This window comes from Saccoglossus kowalevskii, chromosome 21, assembly GCF_978046115.1.
Source record: "Saccoglossus kowalevskii chromosome 21, keSacKowa6.1, whole genome shotgun sequence".
Lineage (NCBI taxonomy): Eukaryota > Metazoa > Hemichordata > Enteropneusta > Harrimaniidae > Saccoglossus > Saccoglossus kowalevskii.
In genome coordinates this window covers 15,135,984-15,159,544 of record NC_140661.1, presented here as the reverse complement: position 1 = coordinate 15,159,544, position 23,561 = coordinate 15,135,984, and the positions used below count along the sequence as shown (strand labels likewise).

At 37.6% G+C, this 23,561-nt stretch overlaps 1 protein-coding gene and 1 long non-coding RNA gene across 2 annotated transcripts in view; both read right to left on the bottom strand.

Moving 5' to 3' along the window:
* Window positions 1-8,360: 8,360 nt before the first annotated feature.
* Window positions 8,361-10,253, bottom strand: LOC144356084 (uncharacterized). Its single transcript, XR_014928041.1, has 3 exons — window positions 10,078-10,253; window positions 9,394-9,552; window positions 8,361-9,016 (listed from the first exon to the last, which is right to left on the bottom strand). It is a non-coding gene; the product is annotated as an uncharacterized LOC144356084 (long non-coding RNA).
* Window positions 10,254-12,083: 1,830 nt separating this feature from the next.
* LOC102806976 (uncharacterized) overlaps window positions 12,084-23,561 on the bottom strand; it is a 48,568-nt gene continuing 37,090 nt past the window's right edge. The window contains exon 11 of the mRNA XM_085495145.1: window positions 12,084-12,801. Coding sequence (XP_085351271.1) covers window positions 12,614-12,801 — 188 coding nt within the window. The 3' untranslated portion in view covers window positions 12,084-12,613. The remainder of the gene's footprint in view (window positions 12,802-23,561) is intronic.

Sequence of the window (23,561 nt, the reverse complement as noted above, 5' to 3'; positions counted from 1 at the left end):
ATTGACTGATAAAAACATTGTATTTAAGGATGCAATAAAGTTATCATTGTTATTATATTTTTTGTACGTGAAACATCCATTATAATAATTTTCTGGACACGTATGTGATGTATTTGCTGAATAATTCGGTTATATTTTCTCTAGACTGACTTGGTCGGCGATAGGTATTGCGCCCTCGCCGACAGATTACAAGATAGTTTGCATCGCAATGAATATGTCGGCGAGGGCGCATAACAATCGCCTGCCGTGTCTGGATTTTTTGTTATGTTGAATATTTGCGTCTTTTTGGATAACTTCGAGATCGCATTTCAGAACTATAATAAATATTACTATTATGAACTAGTTTTCAAGCTTCTTGTGCAGTCATAGACCTTTTCTATGTTGCAGTTCATTTTTTTTTTAATTTTGTGTTGTTGAAATGTAATCTTTCAATGTCTTGACAGTAGGTGTAAAGCTGTGCAAGCTTGACCTGCACTGCTGGAGTCATGAAATTTGTGCATTAATTTGCATGAAAGGTGGTTTGATTTCTTACGTTCCCCTAAAACTGACGCATTGGGAAACGCAAATCATTCGGAACTCAGTCTGGTGTTGACCCTCCACTTTTTTCACATATCTTATCTTTGTTTACATTCCCACTTTCCTTGCTGCCTGTTTTTGTATTTCGTGTAGAATGTGACAAGTTCACTCATTTCTTGTTTCTTGCTCTTTGTTTTGTGTAGTATCTTATTGTTATTTTGGCGTAGGCAATACGAAATTAACTTTTACACTCCCATCCCTGTCTCGAACGATTCGCGTTTCCCATGTAGCATTTAGAGTTCAAATATAGCGTCGTCTGTCCACAGACGTTTGACTCCATACGTCATGCCCAGAAAGTTTAAGCATGGACGTACTAGTCTCTAGTAGGCACACTATATAATATTGAAACACGGCATGATAAAGTTACTACCGCAAAATTGAGATTTAGTTACCGATATAATAACATGCACTCACCTACCTATGATAGGCCAGGTTCTGTAATCGTTGCTAGATTTCCTAATAATGACTTGAATCGCTCAATCCCAGTATGCTAGCGTATATTCGTATTTGGTATGCATGTACAGGACGGCTGCTGTATTTGTTTGTTCAACTAAGGTTGAATCAATACAGTTTATCACACGAAAAGACCTGTTGACCGATCACAATCCAGGATTTCCAATGATTATAAGCTGTAATTGTCCATCGAGGTGACAAAAGAATCATGCAATTAGCATACAACAATTTGCATACATCGAATGCTTCGAATCTATGCACAAAAGGTGCCCGTATCCAGCTTGATTTTGTGCCTTCCCTTTGGCTTAGTCTTTTCCACGAAACGAAATGAAACAAAACGAAACGAAACCCTAACCCTAACCTTAGATTTTGAACGACCTCAAACATCGTCACGTCCGTATATTTCACAGTGTGAAATTTTCTCAGATATTATTGGGCCAATGAAAAAAAAAAGGCGAGTTAGGGTTAGGGTTTGGGTTTGGGTTTCGTTTCGTTTCGTTTCGTTTCGTTTCGTGGAAACGACTAAGCCCTTCCCTTTGACTGACGCACACAAAAAGCAAGTCTTGCGTAACTGATACCGGCCACTTCCTTTTTGCGCATTCACTAACTTGATGTATATTTCCAAGTTGTAGGTTTTCCCCGTTAGTCAGTACTAAATGTAGGTGACTCACGTACGTGAACGAAACTGAGTTTAGCCGATATGCAAACATATGGGAATAGCTTTGATCTTAGCTATAAAAAAAAAACGATCTATTAAATCTGACTCGTCTTTCCACATGTATGTATTGAAAATATGCGATGCATGAATTAATGAAATCATTGCTCACATTTGCTTCTGGTGTAGACAATATTATTTTCGGAGATCTAAAGTAAAAAATCGCAGCCTTTTAGCTGCTGCACGTCCTGGTTATTCACTGCTAATTACATTACATGGAGATTGTGAAATGTCTTTGTGAAAGGAGTGACACCTGTGGATGCGTGAATTGACTCCGGGGTAAAGCGATATTTTACTTCTCTAATACCAACAACCACCAACTATAAATAACACTTGATTTCTTAATTTTAAATAATACAATAAATGCACAGCAAAATTATATCAATACATAGAGGAAGTTGATCAACATTCAATATCCCAACTTTTCGACAAAACAAACTTTCAAATTAATTGAGTGTGAGTCATGACCATGGCATGCTTCTTTTTTTACACAACTGGCAAAAACATGCAACAATAGTAGTAAGTATTTTGAATATTTGTGTCCCATAATAACTCCCCAGAAGTATTATCAACGGGCAGATATCGGTGCCAATGAAATGAAGCCAAGCAGATTTCCCCGGAGTGTATGTGCTGAGGGCACCAACCGACTTCTTAGTTAGTTTTATTGTAATTCCGATTATTCAGACGTTCGCACCTTTCTACAATCAAAAACAGGAGTGACATATTTGAAGTAACTAGAACTATTATGAGGTTATTACGAGGATACATCAATGTATGCACGAAGGCAGTACAGTGAAAGTATTGACTGACGCGCAACGGAGGTCGATGCGACGGCGTACTGGCTGAAAACATACTTTGAGCATGGAGCTAGAAAGGGACTCTTTGTGTGGAGTCCGGTCAAACCTTGGTGACAGCCATGTTTGTTTTTAGAGGACGCTTACGCGCGTAATCCTTATATATATGGAATTCGCATTTCCTAATATAGTAAGATGAAAATACCCCGTAAAATACCGCAAAATTACGGTACGCTGTAACTTATGGCGTTACGGTGACAGATGTATAATAATTTGTATTATTATTATTAATATTATTATTAGAGTCAATGGAAAGGAGAGGGGGGGCAAAGGGATAGCTGGTACAGGTTTCAAAAAATGAAAACGATATTTTACATTTTTACCTCAAAGGAATATCACTTTTATCAATGTGATTCTGTTTTCATTGACCAGTGAGTCTGAAAGTATAATATATTCACACAATTTGACCTATGACCCCCAGCTCAGTTGGACATGCGCATTCTGGTGAACTTTGATTTGTTCATGACTGTAACAACGTAATATTTAAAGCGGGAGGGTAGTCACCTTCGCACGCGCGGGAATTGAGTCTCAAGCAAAGATAACAACACACGCAAAAAACGCAAAGGCTCATGGGTAGACGCTTGTTTGTAAACAATGACACGCTATGGCCATCTGGCTTTAATATGTCCCAGTTTCTGTTGCGAATAGATATATATATTAGACAGGTGTCCGGACAAAGGGTCTGCGACATTTCATCGAAAACTCTTTAGTCGAAAGTAAAACTTATTGTTATTTGACTGTCCAACTTTCACCCAATATAATACCAAAATAATAAAATCATTACTCCCAATTTATAGTTGCTTTCCATTAGCTGCGGGCTCCCACGTTATGAGTGAAATCGAACGTTAAATGAGGACAAGCAAAGACCGTAATGGCGTCAAAACATCGGATGTGATTCGACAAACATGAAACTATTTTGGGGGTATTTCCACGCTTACTAATGTGTTATATACATGTTATGATGGTCAATTTCGGTGAAGTAAAAATATTTCAACGCCGTATTTCTCTCTGAAAGATAGGATTTTCAATATTGAACTATAAAAAGAGAAAGCTGAGAACCGTGTCATTCAGGCATTATGCGGTATCCCGCGGTCCAAAGTCTGAAAATCACAGCTTTGTATCAGGCCGTTTACCACATCTGATTCACTGCAGTGGCGGCGGCACTCGGGGCGAGGGGGGGGGGGCAGAGAAGGCGGTCGCCCACCAGAAAAATGCCCCCCCCAATCAAGCTGAAACCCTTTGTGTCCCTCAAAATGCAGGAACTAGCATTTCAGAGAATCTAGATTTCAGATATCACCCATAATGCAAAATTTGTTGCCGCCGCCTCTGCACTGCTAATAATTACGTCAAAAATGTGTTTGTCAGTGGTGTTCTTAATTAGGCGTCAATCTCTTTATATACATAAGTTGTGTTCACGTTACACGAAGTACGAGCTAAGATTTAAGCTGATTTAGGCTTATCTAGCATATTTGCATTTTGGCTAGACCCAATTGCGTCCACGCACAGGGAGGGCCAGTCGTTAGCACGGGCTAAGGGGTGCCATTAGTCGGTGACCTTTGGTAAGCCGTTATTTACGAACGAAAAATGGATGACACGCACTAGGTTCTATTTCTGCTGCTGGCATGGTTCGTTCTAATTTTGAAGCGACGTGCACATAGTAATACGAATTGTATATGTGTTAATTGTTTTAATTAATATTAGAAAATCAGGTGAATTAATGGCTAAAATTAAAAGCTTATCGCAAGCAGGAGAGTGGGGTCAATACTTGCTAACTGAGGCAAGAATTGCGTCTTTGGTGAATGAATGACAGCTGTGGATGAGTGAATTGATACTGCAAACACGCGACAGCTCTCTGAGATTAGCAAACCACCAACTATGAATTACAGAGGATTTCCTAATTTCAATTTCGAAATGATATAAATCCGTACTGCTACAAGGGGGTGGTGATCAACATTTAACTCACCGTAAACTTTCAACAAAACAAACTTTTGAACTACTTAGGTGTGACCTCGACCTCGATTTTGTTTGTGTTTAGATCCCTGAAAGTCGAAATAATTTATTTTTACGTAGCACATTTGTCGGTATTTCATTACTTAAGCAACGATATATTCAACTTTCGAAGAAATGTCGTGCACCGCAAGACAATAAGTCCCTCGGACAAGTGATAAGTAGAACAAAACGGTCCCACTAATACCGGTTCCACTATGCGGTTCATAGTGTCATCTAAAGTTCAAAGTGACGTTTGATAAGCGAGTATTTAAATATATACTGAAGTTTTATCACCGATCAAACTGCTTTAATCTGAAAATAGTATTTCCCTGTGAACAGCGCACGAGTTATCAGCAAACAAACATAAATACGTCATACTTGCATAAACTCAATCCATAAGATATATATAACACTTGTTGCCAAAACTTTCAGGGAGGAAAATAGTGGTCAAAACTTCCTTTCACGTACTACAGTGGCCAATATATACAACCGATCCGCTACTTGAAAATCTACCTTCAAACTCTATCACCACTAAAACAAGACTAGTACAAACACTGACGCTGCGGGTCGGGTCTCCTCTCTGTGTCGAATATGTCTGTATTAGTAAGTGTCTCGCAGTTTTGTGACTTTACATGTACTCTGTAGTTTCATAAACTCGAATCAAAGCTTACAAGTTGCAGTTCTCATAAGAGATAGTATGTAAAAGAGTAATACTTTTACTAGGTATCTTGGAGTTAGCTCCATGTTAGAATTAAAGGGCGGCAGTCGTCGCGCCGCGTCCTGTTCGATTTGGGACTCATAGCGACGTATACAACGCGTGTAAAATACATTGTTTATTTACATGAAATTCGAACACGCGCTGCGCGACGACCACCGCACTTTAAACGTATACGTACTGGCTTATCAGACACACAAATACACTAATCCCTTGATTATTACATTACGTATTAACCGAAACCAAAGACGACAAATTTAAACAAATTTTCCCACTATTTGATTTCGTAACTCTTCTGCAAAACAAAATGGTTGACTTACCCAACTATATGTTGTTCATTGACCCTGGCTAAAGACAGATCGTGCGACGTTCTGCAGTTAAGTATTTTGATCAAAGCCAAGTAACAAAATAACATTGTTCACAGCACAAAACTTTTTAGCTTCACCTTGAGGAGAAACGAACACATGCTCATAATTTATCTCCCAATTACTAATCATGGATTGTGGGTTATTTTGCTATTTTCTTTATCCAAACTGAATTGTTCTAAAATTCAATATTTGTGCACATTTTCATTTTATACAAGTATAAACTAGCTCTAGCTAGCTAGAAAAAACAAACAAATAAATTAAAACGAGTATTGTGTTTCTGTATACAATTTCAGGAAATAGAATGAATGGACAATCAATGTTCCAGCAATACATACGAAATAATCTACTGACTAAATGTGCGTATAAATTAAAAGTTTACTTGTTATAACTTGCTTTGAACCAATATGTCTGAGTAAGACCAAATCAAATAGTGTTTTTTTTTTTGGAAAACTTGGATTCATTTGAGCCTCTATTGGGGTTGTTCTTATTTGGATGAAAACATGTTTTGTTTTTTTTAAATATTTAGTAAAACAAGAATATATTTCCGATTTTGTTGCTATTTTGACGTCGTGGTGCTGATTGTTTGTCTGTCTGTCCGTCTGTGCAGCAAATATATAAACACGCTGATCAGAATCAGATGAAACTGAGCAGTCATATATTGATGGTGAAATGAAAGATTTGTTAAAATATTATTACAAAGATTATATTACTTATGAAAGGTCAGACTGCCGAGATGTAACATCAAATTCGTACATTCCTAGTCATGTCAACTGTTGTGAACTCTGTTCCTCACTTACACTGGTTGCAGTACAATGTTTGTGAATATCCCGGGTGAGTGACAGAACCTACATTGCTGTGCCGATTGGTGGCGTAATTCATCGAGTCATTGGCTTCTATGGGCTTCTTGAATTCATTAACCACGCAGCAGATCACTGGGTGACTCGCATTTTCAGTTATTGATAGCACACATTTCCCAATGCGTTTTTTTTATTATACCCTGTCCTAAAGGTTGTTTTGCCCGCCCTGCGATATTTTTTTTTATGTAGGTACCCTACCCAGTAACAAAGTTTCCCTGTCCTTGCATTTTTTAAGAAATCTGCCCTGCCCACTGGTGGTATCGATATTTCCAATCTGATGAAAATCCGATGTAGGTATGAGGCTCCATTTTTTTTTTTAATATTTTTTTTTTTTTTTATATATATAACCCTTTATATTATATTTATTTGTATTTTAGTTTGAACATGTCGATTTTTTTGGTTTTTCTTGCCGTTAATCAGTTCTTAGAAAATTGTGTCCCACTCGCCTCTAACTACATCTGACTCAATGCCTATACAAATCTCGCACAGGGACCAGCCAATCAGATCACGGGTTACAAACGCGCCTGAGCATGGCTCAAAACATGGCAGCGTACTGCTGCTACTTTTGCGTGAGCTGGACCTCATACAACTTATTAACAACGCAGTTTTTTCGATGATGGATCGTTGTCTAAAATAACAAGTAAGTAGCATTCATTAACTCTTTTGGCCTTGATTGTATTTTATTTCTGTTTGGTGGCAGATGAATTACATGTAATGTTGTTTTTTGCCTCTGGATCGGCGTCGGTGATCCGGTATCAACTCTACAAGTCGTTTTATCCCAATCACGATATTTACTTGAAAATTCATTTTAGTCGATCGTTTCTAAACTAACAATTTACGAAAAATGGATGTTTTTTCTGCTGCTCCTGATTGACAGATTGATCACCGTCAACACGCATGTTTACGATCGGGGGGGGGGGGGGGCAACGCTCGCTATCAATTCACCATGTTCCACGTTTTGTTTTTTTTCAGGAAGAACGTGACACCCCAGAAACAATTACCCCCCAGGGCAGATGAATGTGTTCATTGTGGTTTGTGGATTCAGTTTTAGAAACCAACTACTAGTATTCGCGTGTCGATAATATATATTTATATAATTTACATAATATTTATGTTAATCACCTGTATTTATTGATGTGCATTCCTAACAGCACAGATATCTCAGCTGAGAGGCTGCAAGCTCAGTGTACTTTTTTCGCTAACTGTTGTAATGCAAATTTCATACAACTTACGTTATGAGATTAATGCAGCACATGGATTAATTTAACATGTTAATTAGTATTTTCTTAGACATGATGCTGTACTATAATTTTTTTTCTATACCAGTTTTTTTGTTGTTGTTGTAATTATTGTCTATGTCTGATCAGAATTGATTCCATCTATTTTTTAGTCAGTGTTTTTGATGCAAAATGTCTTAGGATATATCTTTGGTCACACAAAGAAAAATCTACCAGGTATCTTTAGTATCCATCAATTTGTTATTTAACTATGATTCTCAACAGGCATTTTGGAATAGTTGTGCTATTTTGATAAACAGTACCATCACAATTAACTCATAGTAGGTAGCCACATATCCCTGTTGAATTCTAAAACTGTGATGAATAGATGCCAAATACTTTTGTTATTTTTATAAGAGTATTTTCAGTAAATTAGTGATTGACAAACATATTTTCTTTGAGATAAATATTTATTGATACTTAAATAAACCTTGTTCTGTCAATTGTTTTTTTTTTTAAGCAGATGAACATGTTATGCTTAAAAAAACAGCTGGAAAATAAATTAATGGCTTAAGGATGTAAATATATGCTATTTTTCATAAAATAAACCAAGATGTCACTTATTTAGGTGATGTGGTTTATTGTTCTTCATGTCACTGATGTCTTCCATTTGATGCAAAATCTTCAAATAAGTTAACCCTCCTATATACTGTTACATTTATTATATAATTTACATGATAAAATAAGACTGCTGAGATGGTTCATAACTAATCAAAAGAGGGATCTAAATAGAGTACATTTCTGATAAAGTTGCCCATACCAAAGGCTGTGTAGCAGAATATTAATCTCAAACTTTAGTTGGACACTTAGGCTATTTCTTTTGGATGCAATTCTTGTACAATACTGTCAGTTTCCCTATAGTACTGTAACGGTACATTCACATATAAAAAAAAAACTGACTGGGAATACTCCTCTTTGAAATAACAATATTTTAGAGCTAATGAAAAATAAATAATTGTCTGTGGGAAAGTATCTTTTTCTTCTCTTAGTTTGTCAACCATCCAATAAAATATGGATACACTGTCCCTAGGAGTCTGGAATAATAGGCTGTCTTTCAACTGAGACTGTAGAGATTTTGAGGCAGTTGTGGTCAGTGCAAGGACTGTAACATCAGGCAAAACAGCATAGTTCCCCAACATGCTAGAAAAATTCCTTGAATGCACTTTATTGTGTCTTGCACATGCTTTTTTGGCTGTCATCTGGTTTTCACCCCTACAAAAAAAAACGCACAAATTATCATTTGAAGGTAAACATGTACAAGTTAGGACTCCAAATCTAATCATTTCCTGATTTTTTAAGAAAAACATTCTCTAGTAAAGCATGTACACTGACATTTTGGTAGAATGAGCACTTTTATAATGAATTGCCCAATTAACATAATGAACCAACACAGCTCTGTACATATGCAGTAGTGGAGGAATATGTTCACATATATCCTACATTAAAAATTTTCGTATTTTATAAGAAAATATGAAATGAGTGGCTAAGCCACTTTTAAACTGCATTCCATCGACCATTCAACATGAACTTCTACAATTTATAACACACATAATACAAACTATGATTTGAATGTTGAGTGGAAATCTTACCTGAACTTTCATTAATGAAACCACAGGAGAAACTATGATAACAGAACCAGGTTCCTCAATTATACATGGTAGATTAGTGATTTAACCAAATCCAGTTGGCACGATGGCTTGGGCATTGTTTTTTGATAACAGGTGTGTTAATGCCTCATTCTTGCACACCTTAAAGAAAGGGGAAATGTGCACATTCAATATATCGCAATAACGAAATTGACTCGGCAAATACATTATTCACGTTACTGGTTCATGCATATAGGTCACAGTCACGGCATCACGTGAAGACAAAACTATTGCTGTTACTCACAGGCGCTCGGACCGTTTATCGGTTAAGACGGGAGTAGGGGATGTCGTTGAAAGGATAAATACAAATACGAAAATTACTGACATGAAAACCATAGGTTTATCAGAGACTCGCAAAAACATTGACTGGCCGTAATATATTAACTCATAATGCAATAGTTAGATCGTTCTGACTGTATCAGTATAAAGTCGAAACAACATGCACGTAACTGATGGTTTATATTGCGTCGAATGCGACTCGTTAACATGATCGGTGACTGCCGCCTCACCTGCGGTAATACAAGGTCATCAAAGTTAAAATCCAAATTATCTCAAATGAATTAAATACATCAATCGTGATTGCTCACAAATAATAATTAAGTTTTTGCAAAAGTGACTAAAACTCACCTCAAATTCGGAATCCTCGATTGATTTCACATCGGTTCTAACATTACTTGCAGCCATCTTGAAATAGCCTGGAACAATGAGTCTGGCGCATGTGCAAAGTCAGACAGCTATTTTTGTAAGCCGTACTATGATTGGTCGACAAAACTCGTCGAAAACTGATCTCGTTGTACGAGATTTGTATAGGCATTGAGTCAGATGTAGTTAGAGGCGAGTGGGACACAATTTTCTAAGAACTGATTAACGGCAAGAAAAACCAAAAAAATCGACATGTTCAAACTAAAATACAAATAAATATAATATAAAGGGTTATATATATATAAAAAAAAAAAAATATTAAAAAAAAAAAAAAATTGGAGCCTCATACCTACATCGGATTTTAATCAGATTGCGATATTTCCCGCCCCATACACAAAATAGAAAAAATCCCCTGCCCTCAACAAAAATCCCTTGGAACAGCTTTTCCGATGAACAGCTCCATTGGCTGCACCTGGTAAGGTAGGTAAGTTGTGTCTTTTGTCTACTATTCCGATGTTGTGTTAGAAAGACGATCACTCGCTTGATTTGAATACATTTATTTGCTCGATATCGCATTTACTTATCCACAGTGTACTTATCCTAGGTTTGAGACTGATCGTAACCAGCAGTAATGGTTGTATTTCTTCTTTCTTTGTTACTATTGTTTTATATTCACACAAGTTGATTTCGGTTAGGTGCATCTAATACAGTTCTCTGTTTTGTGCTCATCAACGTAGTTGGACATTATTTGTAATCTCCAATATTTGTTACTGACCAGTGCGGTGTATCAGAGGTATTTTTCTATGTAGTGATGTCAGTTGACATTGTGTCTACTTTAGTGAGGTGTTGCGTCTTAGAGCTGGGTTGACATACTTTTCATTTAGTAACAGTTTTTGAGTGCCTATGGCTAGGACACTGTTTAACTATGATGGACACGAAACCATCGAAAGATAGTACAAGGTTGAGTGTGGTCAACGTTAAACAAGAATAATAACATGTGAGGATGTAAAGTGCAAGAATGCATGGAGAACTAAAATAGTTAAAAATATATAGTCATGCTTTGGTACACTGGGTTCTACATGTGCATAAAACAAGTGCATTCGGGTGTGTAGGGCAAAGACTATCTAATGCTAGTGTCAGGGCAAGTGTGAAAGAACGTTCTACTTAAAAAAGCGACATTATAAGACGTAATATCCAACTGTATTATCCCCTCCAGTAACATATATACAATCAGAATCTTGCTTGTTTTTATAATTTACCCTTGTCACTAACTCAGATAATACACATGGTAAATGTGGTTGATATTTTTATTCCTCAAGTTCTACAATACTTGTTTGGATCAAGCATGAACATTCTACACTGTTCATTTTTTTTTCAATGTAACAATATTTCTTTTTACAATGACTTGAACATTTAAAATAATGTCCATTTGGTCCAAAACTAATAAAAAAAAAAATGTTATGCTAAATCTTGGCTGATAAAATATGGCATACACAAAAGGTTAATTGACAGAAATTATTTAACATAATCAAATAGTTTAGTTACAATGGGAATGTAATTTGCACAATGTTATTTTACATGAACTACATATTTGATATATATAAACATTAAAAATGAACTATAATAATATATATATATATATATATATATATACTAAATGTTTGTTTAGTAACAAAGAAAATACTATTTGCATGATACTACATTATTTGAATAACATTATATTTAATTAAAATATACTATATATACATTTTAAAACTTGGTAAGAGTTTTATAATTGTGACTTGAAGTAGGCTTATAAGTCAACGGAAGAAGTAAATACTGGTACAACAAAATCAGGTAACTAAAAATACACTAGTAGTAGTAATTGTTAAAAATAAAATATAAAGACTCTCTGCTCCTACAGTATGCATTAAAACTTCACTCCAACAAATCTATAATAAACATACCTAATATACTTGCACATTTAAATGTATATATATTCACATGATGAAAATATTTTCGTTCAAAATACGTGAATCTCTGGAATATAAGGGCAGTGTAATCTGCAGAGAAAATTAAATTTGTCAGCTGTCTAGGGAGTATGTAATGCTAAGTGTGGACTGCATGTCACCCGTAGAAGAAGCATGTCACCCGTAGAGGGAGCATGTCACCCATAGAGGGAGCATGTCATCTGTAGAGGAAGCATGTCACCTGTAGAGGGAACACGTCACCTGAAATTGAAGCACATAATCTGTAGAGGGAGTATGTCATCTGTAAAAGGCAAGCTTTAATATCAAGTGAATCACATTGGTGAGATATACAATATTTACTGAACAATAAAAAAAAGCTAATTCTTCTATTTATCATGTCATCTATTTATCATGTCATCTATATACATAAATTATAGGCATCACACAAGTTCTATATATCAGTACCAGGCATTACATTGTGAGTCCAGTTCTAGACATCATTTTAGAATATCAGTTCTAACACTTATACATTGCATATATATATATATATATAGGCATCATGTAGTGATAGTTCAGTTCTTACTCTTCAGAATCTCATCTACAATATCATGCCCATTGACCTCTGGTGACCTCAAAGCATTGATTAGGTGACCGATTGTAGCACCAGTCCCAGATTTATAGTATTCTCGTAACATCAATGTACAAGGCTCCTCTGATTTGCTATATGTCTGTATTTCAGCTGAGGTTTTGCCAAGTGCCCCTGTAAGAAACAGTTAATTTCTTTATTAGTTTGGTCATCACAAGGGCAGTTATAAATGCTTGTTACATTTATTTTTATATAATGAATGTTTCACAAGCAGTGGACATTTCATTGGGATCTTCAAGACAGTGAATCATAGTGACTTTTGTAGCAGTGGACATTTCATTGGGATCTTTAAGACAGTGAGTCACAGTGACTTTTGTAGCAGTGGATATTTCATTGGGATCTTTAAGACAGTGAATCACAGTGACTTTTGTAGCAGTGGACATTTCATTGGGATCTTTAAGACAGTGAATCACAGTGACTTTTGTAGCAGTGGACATTTCATTGGAATCTTTAAGACAGTGAGTCACCGTGACTTTTGTAGCATTGGACATTTCATTGGGATCTTTAAGACAGTGAGTCACAGTGACTTTGGTAGCAGTGAACATTTCACTGTGGTCCTTAAGACAGAGAGTCACCGTGACTTTTGTAGCAGTGGACATTTCATTGGAATCTTTAAGACAGAGAGTCACCGTGACTTTTGTAGCAGTGGACATTTCATTGGGATCTTTAAGACAGTGAATCACAGTGACTTTTGTAGCAGTGAACATTTCACTGTGGTCCTTAAGACAGAGAGTCACCGTGACTTTTGTAGCAGTGGACATTTCATTAGGATCTTTAAGACAGTGAGTCACAGTGACTTTTGTAGCAGTTGACATTTCATTGGGATCTTTAAGACACTGAATCACAGTGACTTTTGTAGCAGTGGACATTTCATTGGGATCTTAAAGACAGTGAGTCACAGTAACTCTTGTAGCAGTTGACATTTCATTGGGATCTTTAAGACAATGAGTCACAGTGACTTTTGTGGCAGTGAATATTTCATTGGGATCTTTAAGACAGTGAGTCACAGTGACTTTTGTAGCAGTGGACATTTCATTGGGATCTTAAGACAATGAGTCACAGTGACTTTTGTGGCAGTGAACATTTCATTGGGATCTTTAAGACAGTGAATCACAGTGACTTTTGTAGCAGTTGACATTTCATTGGGATCTTTAAGACAATGAGTCACAGTGACTTTTGTGGCAGTGAATATTTCATTGGGATCTTTAAGACAGTGAGTCACAGTGACTTTTGTAGCAGTGGACATTTCATTGGGATCTTTAAGACAGTGAGTCACAGTGACTTTTGTAGCAGTGGACATTTCATTGGGATCTTTAAGACAGTGAATCACAGTGACTTTTGTAGCAGTGGACATTTCATTGGGATCTTTAAGACAATGAGTCACAGTGACTTTTGTGGCAGTGAATATTTCATTGGGATCTTTAAGACAGTGAGTCACAGTGACTTTTGTAGCAGTGGACATTTCATTGGGATCTTTAAGACAGTGAGTCACAGTGACTTTTGTAGCAGTGGACATTTCATTGGGATCTTTAAGACAGTGAATCACAGTGACTTTTGTAGCAGTGGACATTTCATTGGGATCTTTAAGACAGTGAATCACAGCGACTTTTGTAGCAGTGGACATTTCATTGGGATCTTTAAGACAGTGAGTCACAGTGACTTTTGTAGCAGTGAACATTTCACTGTGGTCCTTAAGACAGAGAGTCACCGTGACTTTTGTAGCAGTGGACATTTCATTGGGATCTTTAAGACAGTGAATCACAGTGACTTTTGTAGCAGTGAACATTTCACTGTGGTCCTTAAGACAGAGAGTCACCGTGACTTTTGTAGCAGTGGACATTTCATTGGGATCTTTAAGTCAGTGAGTCACAGTGACTTTTGTAGCAGTTGACATTTCATTGGGATCTTTAAGACAGTGAATCACAGTGACTTTTGTAGCAGTGGACATTTCATTGGGATCTTAAAGACAATGAGTCACAGTGACTTTTGTGGCAGTGAATATTTCATTGGGATCTTTAAGACAGTGAGTCACAGTGACTTTTGTAGCAGTGGACATTTCATTGGGATCTTAAGACAATGAGTCACAGTGACTTTTGTAGCAGTGGACATTTCATTGGGATCTTTAAGACAATGAGTCACAGTGACTTTTGTGGCAGTGAATATTTCATTGGGATCTTTAAGACAGTGAGTCACAGTGACTTTTGTAGCAGTGGACATTTCATTGGGATCTTTAAGACAGTGAATCACAGTGACTTTTGTAGCAGTTGACATTTCATTGGGATCTTTACGACAGTGAATCACAGTGACTTTTGTAGCATTGGACATTTCATTGGAATCTTTAAGACAGTGAGTCACCGTGACTTTTGTAGCAGTGGACATTTCATTGGGATCTTAAGACAGTGAGTCACAGTGACTTTTGTAGCAGTGAACATTTCATTGGGATCTTAAAACAATGAGTCACAGTGACTTTTGTAGCAGTGGACATTTCATTGGGATCTTTAAGACAATGAGTCACAGTGACTTTTGTAGCAGTGAATATTTCACTGTGGTCCTTAAGACAGAGAGTCACCGTGACTTTTGTAGCAGTGGACATTTCATTGGAATCTTTAAGACAGTGAGTCACAGTGACTTTTGTAGCAGTGGACATTTCATTGGGATCTTTAAGACAGTGAGTCACAGTGACTTTTGTAGCAGTTGACATTTCATTGGGATCTTTAAGACAGTGAATCACAGTGACTCTTGTAGCAGTTGACATTTCATTGGGATCTTTAAGACAATGAGTCACAGTGATTTTTGTGGCAGTGAATATTTCATTGGGATCTTTAAGACAGAGAGTCACCGTGACTCTTGTAGCAGTGGACATTTCATTGGGATCTTTAAGACAGTGAGTCACAGTGACTTTTGTAGCAGTTGACATTTCATTGGGATCTTTAAGACAGTGAATCACAGTGACTCTTGTAGCAGTTGACATTTCATTGGGATCTTTAAGACAATGAGTCACAGTGATTTTTGTGGCAGTGAATATTTCATTGGGATCTTTAAGACAGTGAGTCACAGTGACTTTTGTAGTAGTGGACATTTCATTGGGATCTTAAGACAATGAGTCACAGTGTCTTTTGTAGCAGTGGACATTTCATTGGGATCTTTAAGACAATGAGTCACAGTGACTTTTGTGGCAGTGAATATTTCATTGGGATCTTTAAGACAGTGAGGCACAGTGACTTTTGTGGCAGTGAATATTTCATTGGGATCTTTAAGACAGTGAGTCACAGTGACTTTTGGAGCAGTGGACATTTCATTGGGATCTTTAAGACAGTGAATCACAGTGACTTTTGTAGCAGTGGACATTTCATTGGGATCTTAAGACAATGAGTCACAGTGACTTTTGTAGCAGTGGACATTTCATTGGGATCTTTAAGACAGTGAGTCACAGTGACTTTTGTAGCAGTGAACATTTCACTGTGGTCCTTAAGACAGAGAGTCACCGTGACTTTTGTAGCAGTGGACATTTCATTGGAATCTTTAAGACAGTGAATCACAGTGACTTTTGTAGCAGTGGACATTTCATTGGGATCTTAAAGACAGTGAATCACAGTGACTTTTGTAGCAGTGGACATTTCATTGGGATCTTAAAGACAGTGAGTCACAGTGACTCTTGTAGCAGCTGACATTTCATTGGGATCTTTAAGACAGTGAGTCGAAGTGACTTTTGTAGCAGTGGACATTTCATTGGGATCTTAAGACAATGAGTCACAGTGACTTTTGTAGCAGTGGACATTTCATTGGGATCTTTAAGACAGTGAGTCACAGTGACTTTTGTGGCAGTGAATATTTCATTGGGATCTTTAAGACAGTGAGTCACAGTGACTTTTGTAGCAGTGGACATTTCATTGGGATCTTAAGACAATGAGTCACAGTGACTTTTGTAGCAGTGGACATTTCATTGGGATCTTAAGACAATGAGTCACAGTGACTTTTGTAGCAGTGGACATTTCATTGGGATCTTTAAGACAGTGAGTCACAGTGACTTTTGTAGCAGTGGACATTTCATTGGGATCTTAAGACAATGAGTCACAGTGACTTTTGTAGCAGTGGACATTTCATTGGGATCTTAAAGACAGTGAGTCACAGTGACTCTTGTAGCAGCTGACATTTCATTGGGATCTTTAAGACAGTGAGTCACAGTGACTTTTGTGGCAGTGAATATTTCATTGGGATCTTTAAGACAGTGAGTCACAGTGACTTTTGTAGCAGTGGACATTTCATTGGGATCTTAAGACAATGAGTCACAGTGACTTTTGTAGCAGTGGACATTTCATTGGGATCTTTAAGACAGTGAGTCACAGTGACTTTTGTAGCAGTGGACATTTCATTGGAATCTTTAAGACAGTGAGTCACAGTGACTTTTGTAGCAGTGAATATTGCACTGTGGTCCTTAAGACAGAGAGTCACCGTGACTCTTGTAGCAGTGGACATTTCATTGGAATCTTTAAGACAGTGAGTCACAGTGACTTTTGTAGCAGTTGACATTTAATTGGGATCTTAAAGACAGTGAGTCACAGTGACTCTTGTAGCAGTTGACATTTAATTGGGATCTTAAAGACAGTGAGTCACAGTGACTCTTGTAGCAGTTGACATTTAATTGGGATCTTTAAGACAATGAGTCACAGTGACTTTTGTGGCAGTGACTATTTCATTGGGATCTTTAAGACAGTGAGTCACAGTGACTTTTGTAGCAGTGGACATTTCATTGGGATCTTAAGACAATGAGTCACAGTGACTTTTGTAGCAGTGGACATTTCATTGGGATCTTTAAGACAGTGAGTCACAGTGACTTTTGTAGCAGTGGACATTTCATTGGGATCTTTAAGACAATGAGTCACAGTGACTTTTGTGGCAGTGAATATTTCATTGGGATCTTTAAGACAGTGAGTCACAGTGACTTTTGTAGCAGTGGATATTTCATTGGGATCTTAAGACAATGAGTCACAGTGACTTTTGTAGCAGTGGACATTTCATTGGGATCTTTAAGACAGTGAGTCACAGTGACTTTTGTAGCAGTTGACATTTCATTGGGATCTTTAAGACAGTGAATCACAGTGACTTTTGTAGCAGTGGACATTTCATTGGGATCTTTAAGACAGTGAATCACAGTGACTTTTGTAGCAGTGGATATTTCATTGGGATCTTTAAGACAGTGAGTCACAGTGACTTTTGTAGCAGTGAACATTTCACTGTGGTCCTTCAGACAGAGAGTCACCGTGAATTTTGTAGCAGTGGACATTTCATTGGGATCTTTAAGACAGTGAGTCACAGTGACTTTTGTAGCAGTTGACATTTCATTGGGATCTTTAAGACAGTGAATCACAGTGACTTTTGTAGCAGTTGACATTTCATTGGGATCTTTAAGACAATGAGTCACAGTGACTTTTGTAGCAGTGGACATTTCATTGGGATCTTTAAGACAGTGAGTCACAGTGACTTTTGTAGCAGTGGACATTTCATTGGGATCTTTAAGACAGTGAATCACAGTGACTTTTGTAGCAGTTGACATTTCATTGGGATCTTTAAGACAGTGAATCACAGTGACTTTTGTAGCATTGGACATTTCATTGGAATCTTTAAGACAGTGAGTCACCGTGACTTTTGTAGCAGTGGACATTTCATTGGGATCTTAAAACAATGAGTCACCGTGACTCTTGTAGCAGTGGACATTTCATTGGGATCTTTAAGACAGTGAGTCACAGTGACTTTTGTAGCAGTTGACATTTCATTGGGATCTTTAAGACAGTGAATCACAGTGACTCTTGTAGCAGTTGACATTTCATTGGGATCTTTAAGACAATGAGTCACAGTGATTTTTGTGGCAGTGAATATTTCATTGGGATCTTTAAGACAGTGAGTCACAGTGACTTTTGTAGCAGTGGACATTTCATTGGGATCTTAAGACAATGAGTCACAGTGTCTTTTGTAGCAGTGGACATTTCATTGGGATCTTTAAGACAATGAGTCACAGTGACTTTTGTGGCAGTGAATATTTCATTGGGATCTTTAAGACAGTGAGGCACAGTGACTTTTGTGGCAGTGAATATTTCATTGGGATCTTTAAGACAGTGAGTCACAGTGACTTTTGGAGCAGTGGACATTTCATTGGAATCTTTAAGACAGTGAATCACAGTGACTTTTGTAGCAGTGGACATTTCATTGGAATCTTTAAGACAGTGAGTCACCGTGACTTTTGTAGCATTGGACATTTCATTGGGATCTTTAAGACAGTGAGTCACAGTGACTTTTGTAGCAGTGAACATTTCACTGTGGTCCTTAAGACAGAGAGTCACCGTGACTTTTGTAGCAGTGGACATTTCATTGGAATATTTAAGACAGTGAATCACAGTGACTTTTGTAGCAGTGGACATTTCATTGGGATCTTTAAGACAGTGAATCACAGCGACTTTTGTAGCAGTGGACATTTCATTGGGATCTTTAAGACAGTGAGTCACAGTGACTTTTGTAGCAGTGAACATTTCACTGTGGTCCTTAAGACAGAGAGTCACCGTGACTTTTGTAGCAGTGGACATTTCATTGGGATCTTTAAGACAGTGAATCACAGTGACTTTTGTAGCAGTGGACATTTCATTGGGATCTTAAGACAATGAGTCACAGTGACTTTTGTAGCAGTGGACATTTCATTGGGATCTTAAGACAATGAGTCACAGTGACTTTTGTAGCAGTGGACATTTCATTGGGATCTTTAAGACAGTGAGTCACAGTGACTTTTGTAGCAGTGGACATTTCATTGGGATCTTAAGACAATGAGTCACAGTGACTTTTGTAGCAGTGGACATTTCATTGGGATCTTAAAGACAGTGAGTCACAGTGACTCTTGTAGCAGCTGACATTTCATTGGGATCTTTAAGACAGTGAGTCACAGTGACTTTTGTGGCAGTGAATATTTCATTGGGATCTTTAAGACAGTGAGTCACAGTGACTTTTGTAGCAGTGGACATTTCATTGGGATCTTAAGACAATGAGTCACAGTGACTTTTGTAGCAGTGGACATTTCATTGGGATCTTTAAGACAGTGAGTCACAGTGACTTTTGTAGCAGTGGACATTTCATTGGAATCTTTAAGACAGTGAGTCACAGTGACTTTTGTAGCAGTGAATATTGCACTGTGGTCCTTAAGACAGAGAGTCACCGTGACTCTTGTAGCAGTGGACATTTCATTGGAATCTTTAAGACAGTGAGTCACAGTGACTTTTGTAGCAGTTGACATTTAATTGGGATCTTAAAGACAGTGAGTCACAGTGACTCTTGTAGCAGTTGACATTTAATTGGGATCTTAAAGACAGTGAGTCACAGTGACTCTTGTAGCAGTTGACATTTAATTGGGATCTTTAAGACAATGAGTCACAGTGACTTTTGTGGCAGTGACTATTTCATTGGGATCTTTAAGACAGTGAGTCACAGTGACTTTTGTAGCAGTGGACATTTCATTGGGATCTTAAGACAATGAGTCACAGTGACTTTTGTAGCAGTGGACATTTCATTGGGATCTTTAAGACAGTGAGTCACAGTGACTTTTGTAGCAGTGGACATTTCATTGGGATCTTTAAGACAATGAGTCACAGTGACTTTTGTGGCAGTGAATATTTCATTGGGATCTTTAAGACAGTGAGTCACAGTGACTTTTGTAGCAGTGGATATTTCATTGGGATCTTAAGACAATGAGTCACAGTGACTTTTGTAGCAGTGGACATTTCATTGGGATCTTTAAGACAGTGAGTCACAGTGACTTTTGTAGCAGTTGACATTTCATTGGGATCTTTAAGACAGTGAATCACAGTGACTTTTGTAGCAGTGGACATTTCATTGGGATCTTTAAGACAGTGAATCACAGTGACTTTTGTAGCAGTGGATATTTCATTGGGATCTTTAAGACAGTGAGTCACAGTGACTTTTGTAGCAGTGAACATTTCACTGTGGTCCTTCAGACAGAGAGTCACCGTGACTTTTGTAGCAGTGGACATTTCATTGGGATCTTTAAGACAGTGAGTCACAGTGACTTTTGTAGCAGTTGACATTTCATTGGGATCTTTAAGACAGTGAATCACAGTGACTTTTGTAGCAGTTGACATTTCATTGGGATCTTTAAGACAATGAGTCACAGTGACTTTTGTAGCAGTGGACATTTCATTGGGATCTTTAAGACAGTGAGTCACAGTGACTTTTGTAGCAGTGGACATTTCATTGGGATCTTTAAGACAGTGAATCACAGTGACTTTTGTAGCAGTTGACATTTCATTGGGATCTTTAAGACAGTGAATCACAGTGACTTTTGTAGCATTGGACATTTCATTGGAATCTTTAAGACAGTGAGTCACCGTGACTTTTGTAGCAGTGGACATTTCATTGGGATCTTAAAACAATGAGTCACCGTGACTCTTGTAGCAGTGGACATTTCATTGGGATCTTTAAGACAGTGAGTCACAGTGACTTTTGTAGCAGTTGACATTTCATTGGGATCTTTAAGACAGTGAATCACAGTGACTCTTGTAGCAGTTGACATTTCATTGGGATCTTTAAGACAATGAGTCACAGTGATTTTTGTGGCAGTGAATATTTCATTGGGATCTTTAAGACAGTGAGTCACAGTGACTTTTGTAGCAGTGGACATTTCATTGGGATCTTAAGACAATGAGTCACAGTGTCTTTTGTAGCAGTGGACATTTCATTGGGATCTTTAAGACAATGAGTCACAGTGACTTTTGTGGCAGTGAATATTTCATTGGGATCTTTAAGACAGTGAGGCACAGTGACTTTTGTGGCAGTGAATATTTCATTGGGATCTTTAAGACAGTGAGTCACAGTGACTTTTGGAGCAGTGGACATTTCATTGGAATCTTTAAGACAGTGAATCACAGTGACTTTTGTAGCAGTGGACATTTCATTGGAATCTTTAAGACAGTGAGTCACCGTGACTTTTGTAGCATTGGACATTTCATTGGGATCTTTAAGACAGTGAGTCACAGTGACTTTTGTAGCAGTGAACATTTCACTGTGGTCCTTAAGACAGAGAGTCACCGTGACTTTTGTAGCAGTGGACATTTCATTGGAATATTTAAGACAGTGAATCACAGTGACTTTTGTAGCAGTGGACATTTCATTGGGATCTTTAAGACAGTGAATCACAGCGACTTTTGTAGCAGTGGACATTTCATTGGGATCTTTAAGACAGTGAGTCACAGTGACTTTTGTAGCAGTGAACATTTCACTGTGGTCCTTAAGACAGAGAGTCACCGTGACTTTTGTAGCAGTGGACATTTCATTGGGATCTTTAAGACAGTGAATCACAGTGACTTTTGTAGCAGTGAACATTTCACTGTGGTCCTTAAGACAGAGAGTCACCGTGACTTTTGTAGCAGTGGACATTTCATTGGGATCTTTAAGTCAGTGAGTCACAGTGACTTTTGTAGCAGTTGACATTTCATTGGGATCTTTAAGACAGTGAATCACAGTGACTTTTGTAGCAGTGGACATTTCATTGGGATCTTAAAGACAATGAGTCACAGTGACTTTTGTGGCAGTGAATATTTCATTGGGATCTTTAAGACAGTGAGTCACAGTGACTTTTGTAGCAGTGGACATTTCATTGGGATCTTAAGACAATGAGTCACAGTGACTTTTGTAGCAGTGGACATTTCATTGGGATCTTTAAGACAATGAGTCACAGTGACTTTTGTGGCAGTGAATATTTCATTGGGATCTTTAAGACAGTGAGTCACAGTGACTTTTGTAGCAGTGGACATTTCATTGGGATCTTTAAGACAGTGAATCACAGTGACTTTTGTAGCAGTTGACATTTCATTGGGATCTTTACGACAGTGAATCACAGTGACTTTTGTAGCATTGGACATTTCATTGGAATCTTTAAGACAGTGAGTCACCGTGACTTTTGTAGCAGTGGACATTTCATTGGGATCTTAAGACAGTGAGTCACAGTGACTTTTGTAGCAGTGAACATTTCATTGGGATCTTAAAACAATGAGTCACAGTGACTTTTGTAGCAGTGGACATTTCATTGGGATCTTTAAGACAATGAGTCACAGTGACTTTTGTAGCAGTGAATATTTCACTGTGGTCCTTAAGACAGAGAGTCACCGTGACTTTTGTAGCAGTGGACATTTCATTGGAATCTTTAAGACAGTGAGTCACAGTGACTTTTGTAGCAGTGGACATTTCATTGGGATCTTTAAGACAGTGAGTCACAGTGACTTTTGTAGCAGTTGACATTTCATTGGGATCTTTAAGACAGTGAATCACAGTGACTCTTGTAGCAGTTGACATTTCATTGGGATCTTTAAGACAATGAGTCACAGTGATTTTTGTGGCAGTGAATATTTCATTGGGATCTTTAAGACAGAGAGTCACCGTGACTCTTGTAGCAGTGGACATTTCATTGGGATCTTTAATACAGTGAGTCACAGTGACTTTTGTAGCAGTTGACATTTCATTGGGATCTTTAAGACAGTGAATCACAGTGACTCTTGTAGCAGTTGACATTTCATTGGGATCTTTAAGACAATGAGTCACAGTGATTTTTGTGGCAGTGAATATTTCATTGGGATCTTTAAGACAGTGAGTCACAGTGACTTTTGTAGCAGTGGACATTTCATTGGGATCTTAAGACAATGAGTCACAGTGTCTTTTGTAGCAGTGGACATTTCATTGGGATCTTTAAGACAATGAGTCACAGTGACTTTTGTGGCAGTGAATATTTCATTGGGATCTTTAAGACAGTGAGGCACAGTGACTTTTGTGGCAGTGAATATTTCATTGGGATCTTTAAGACAGTGAGTCACAGTGACTTTTGG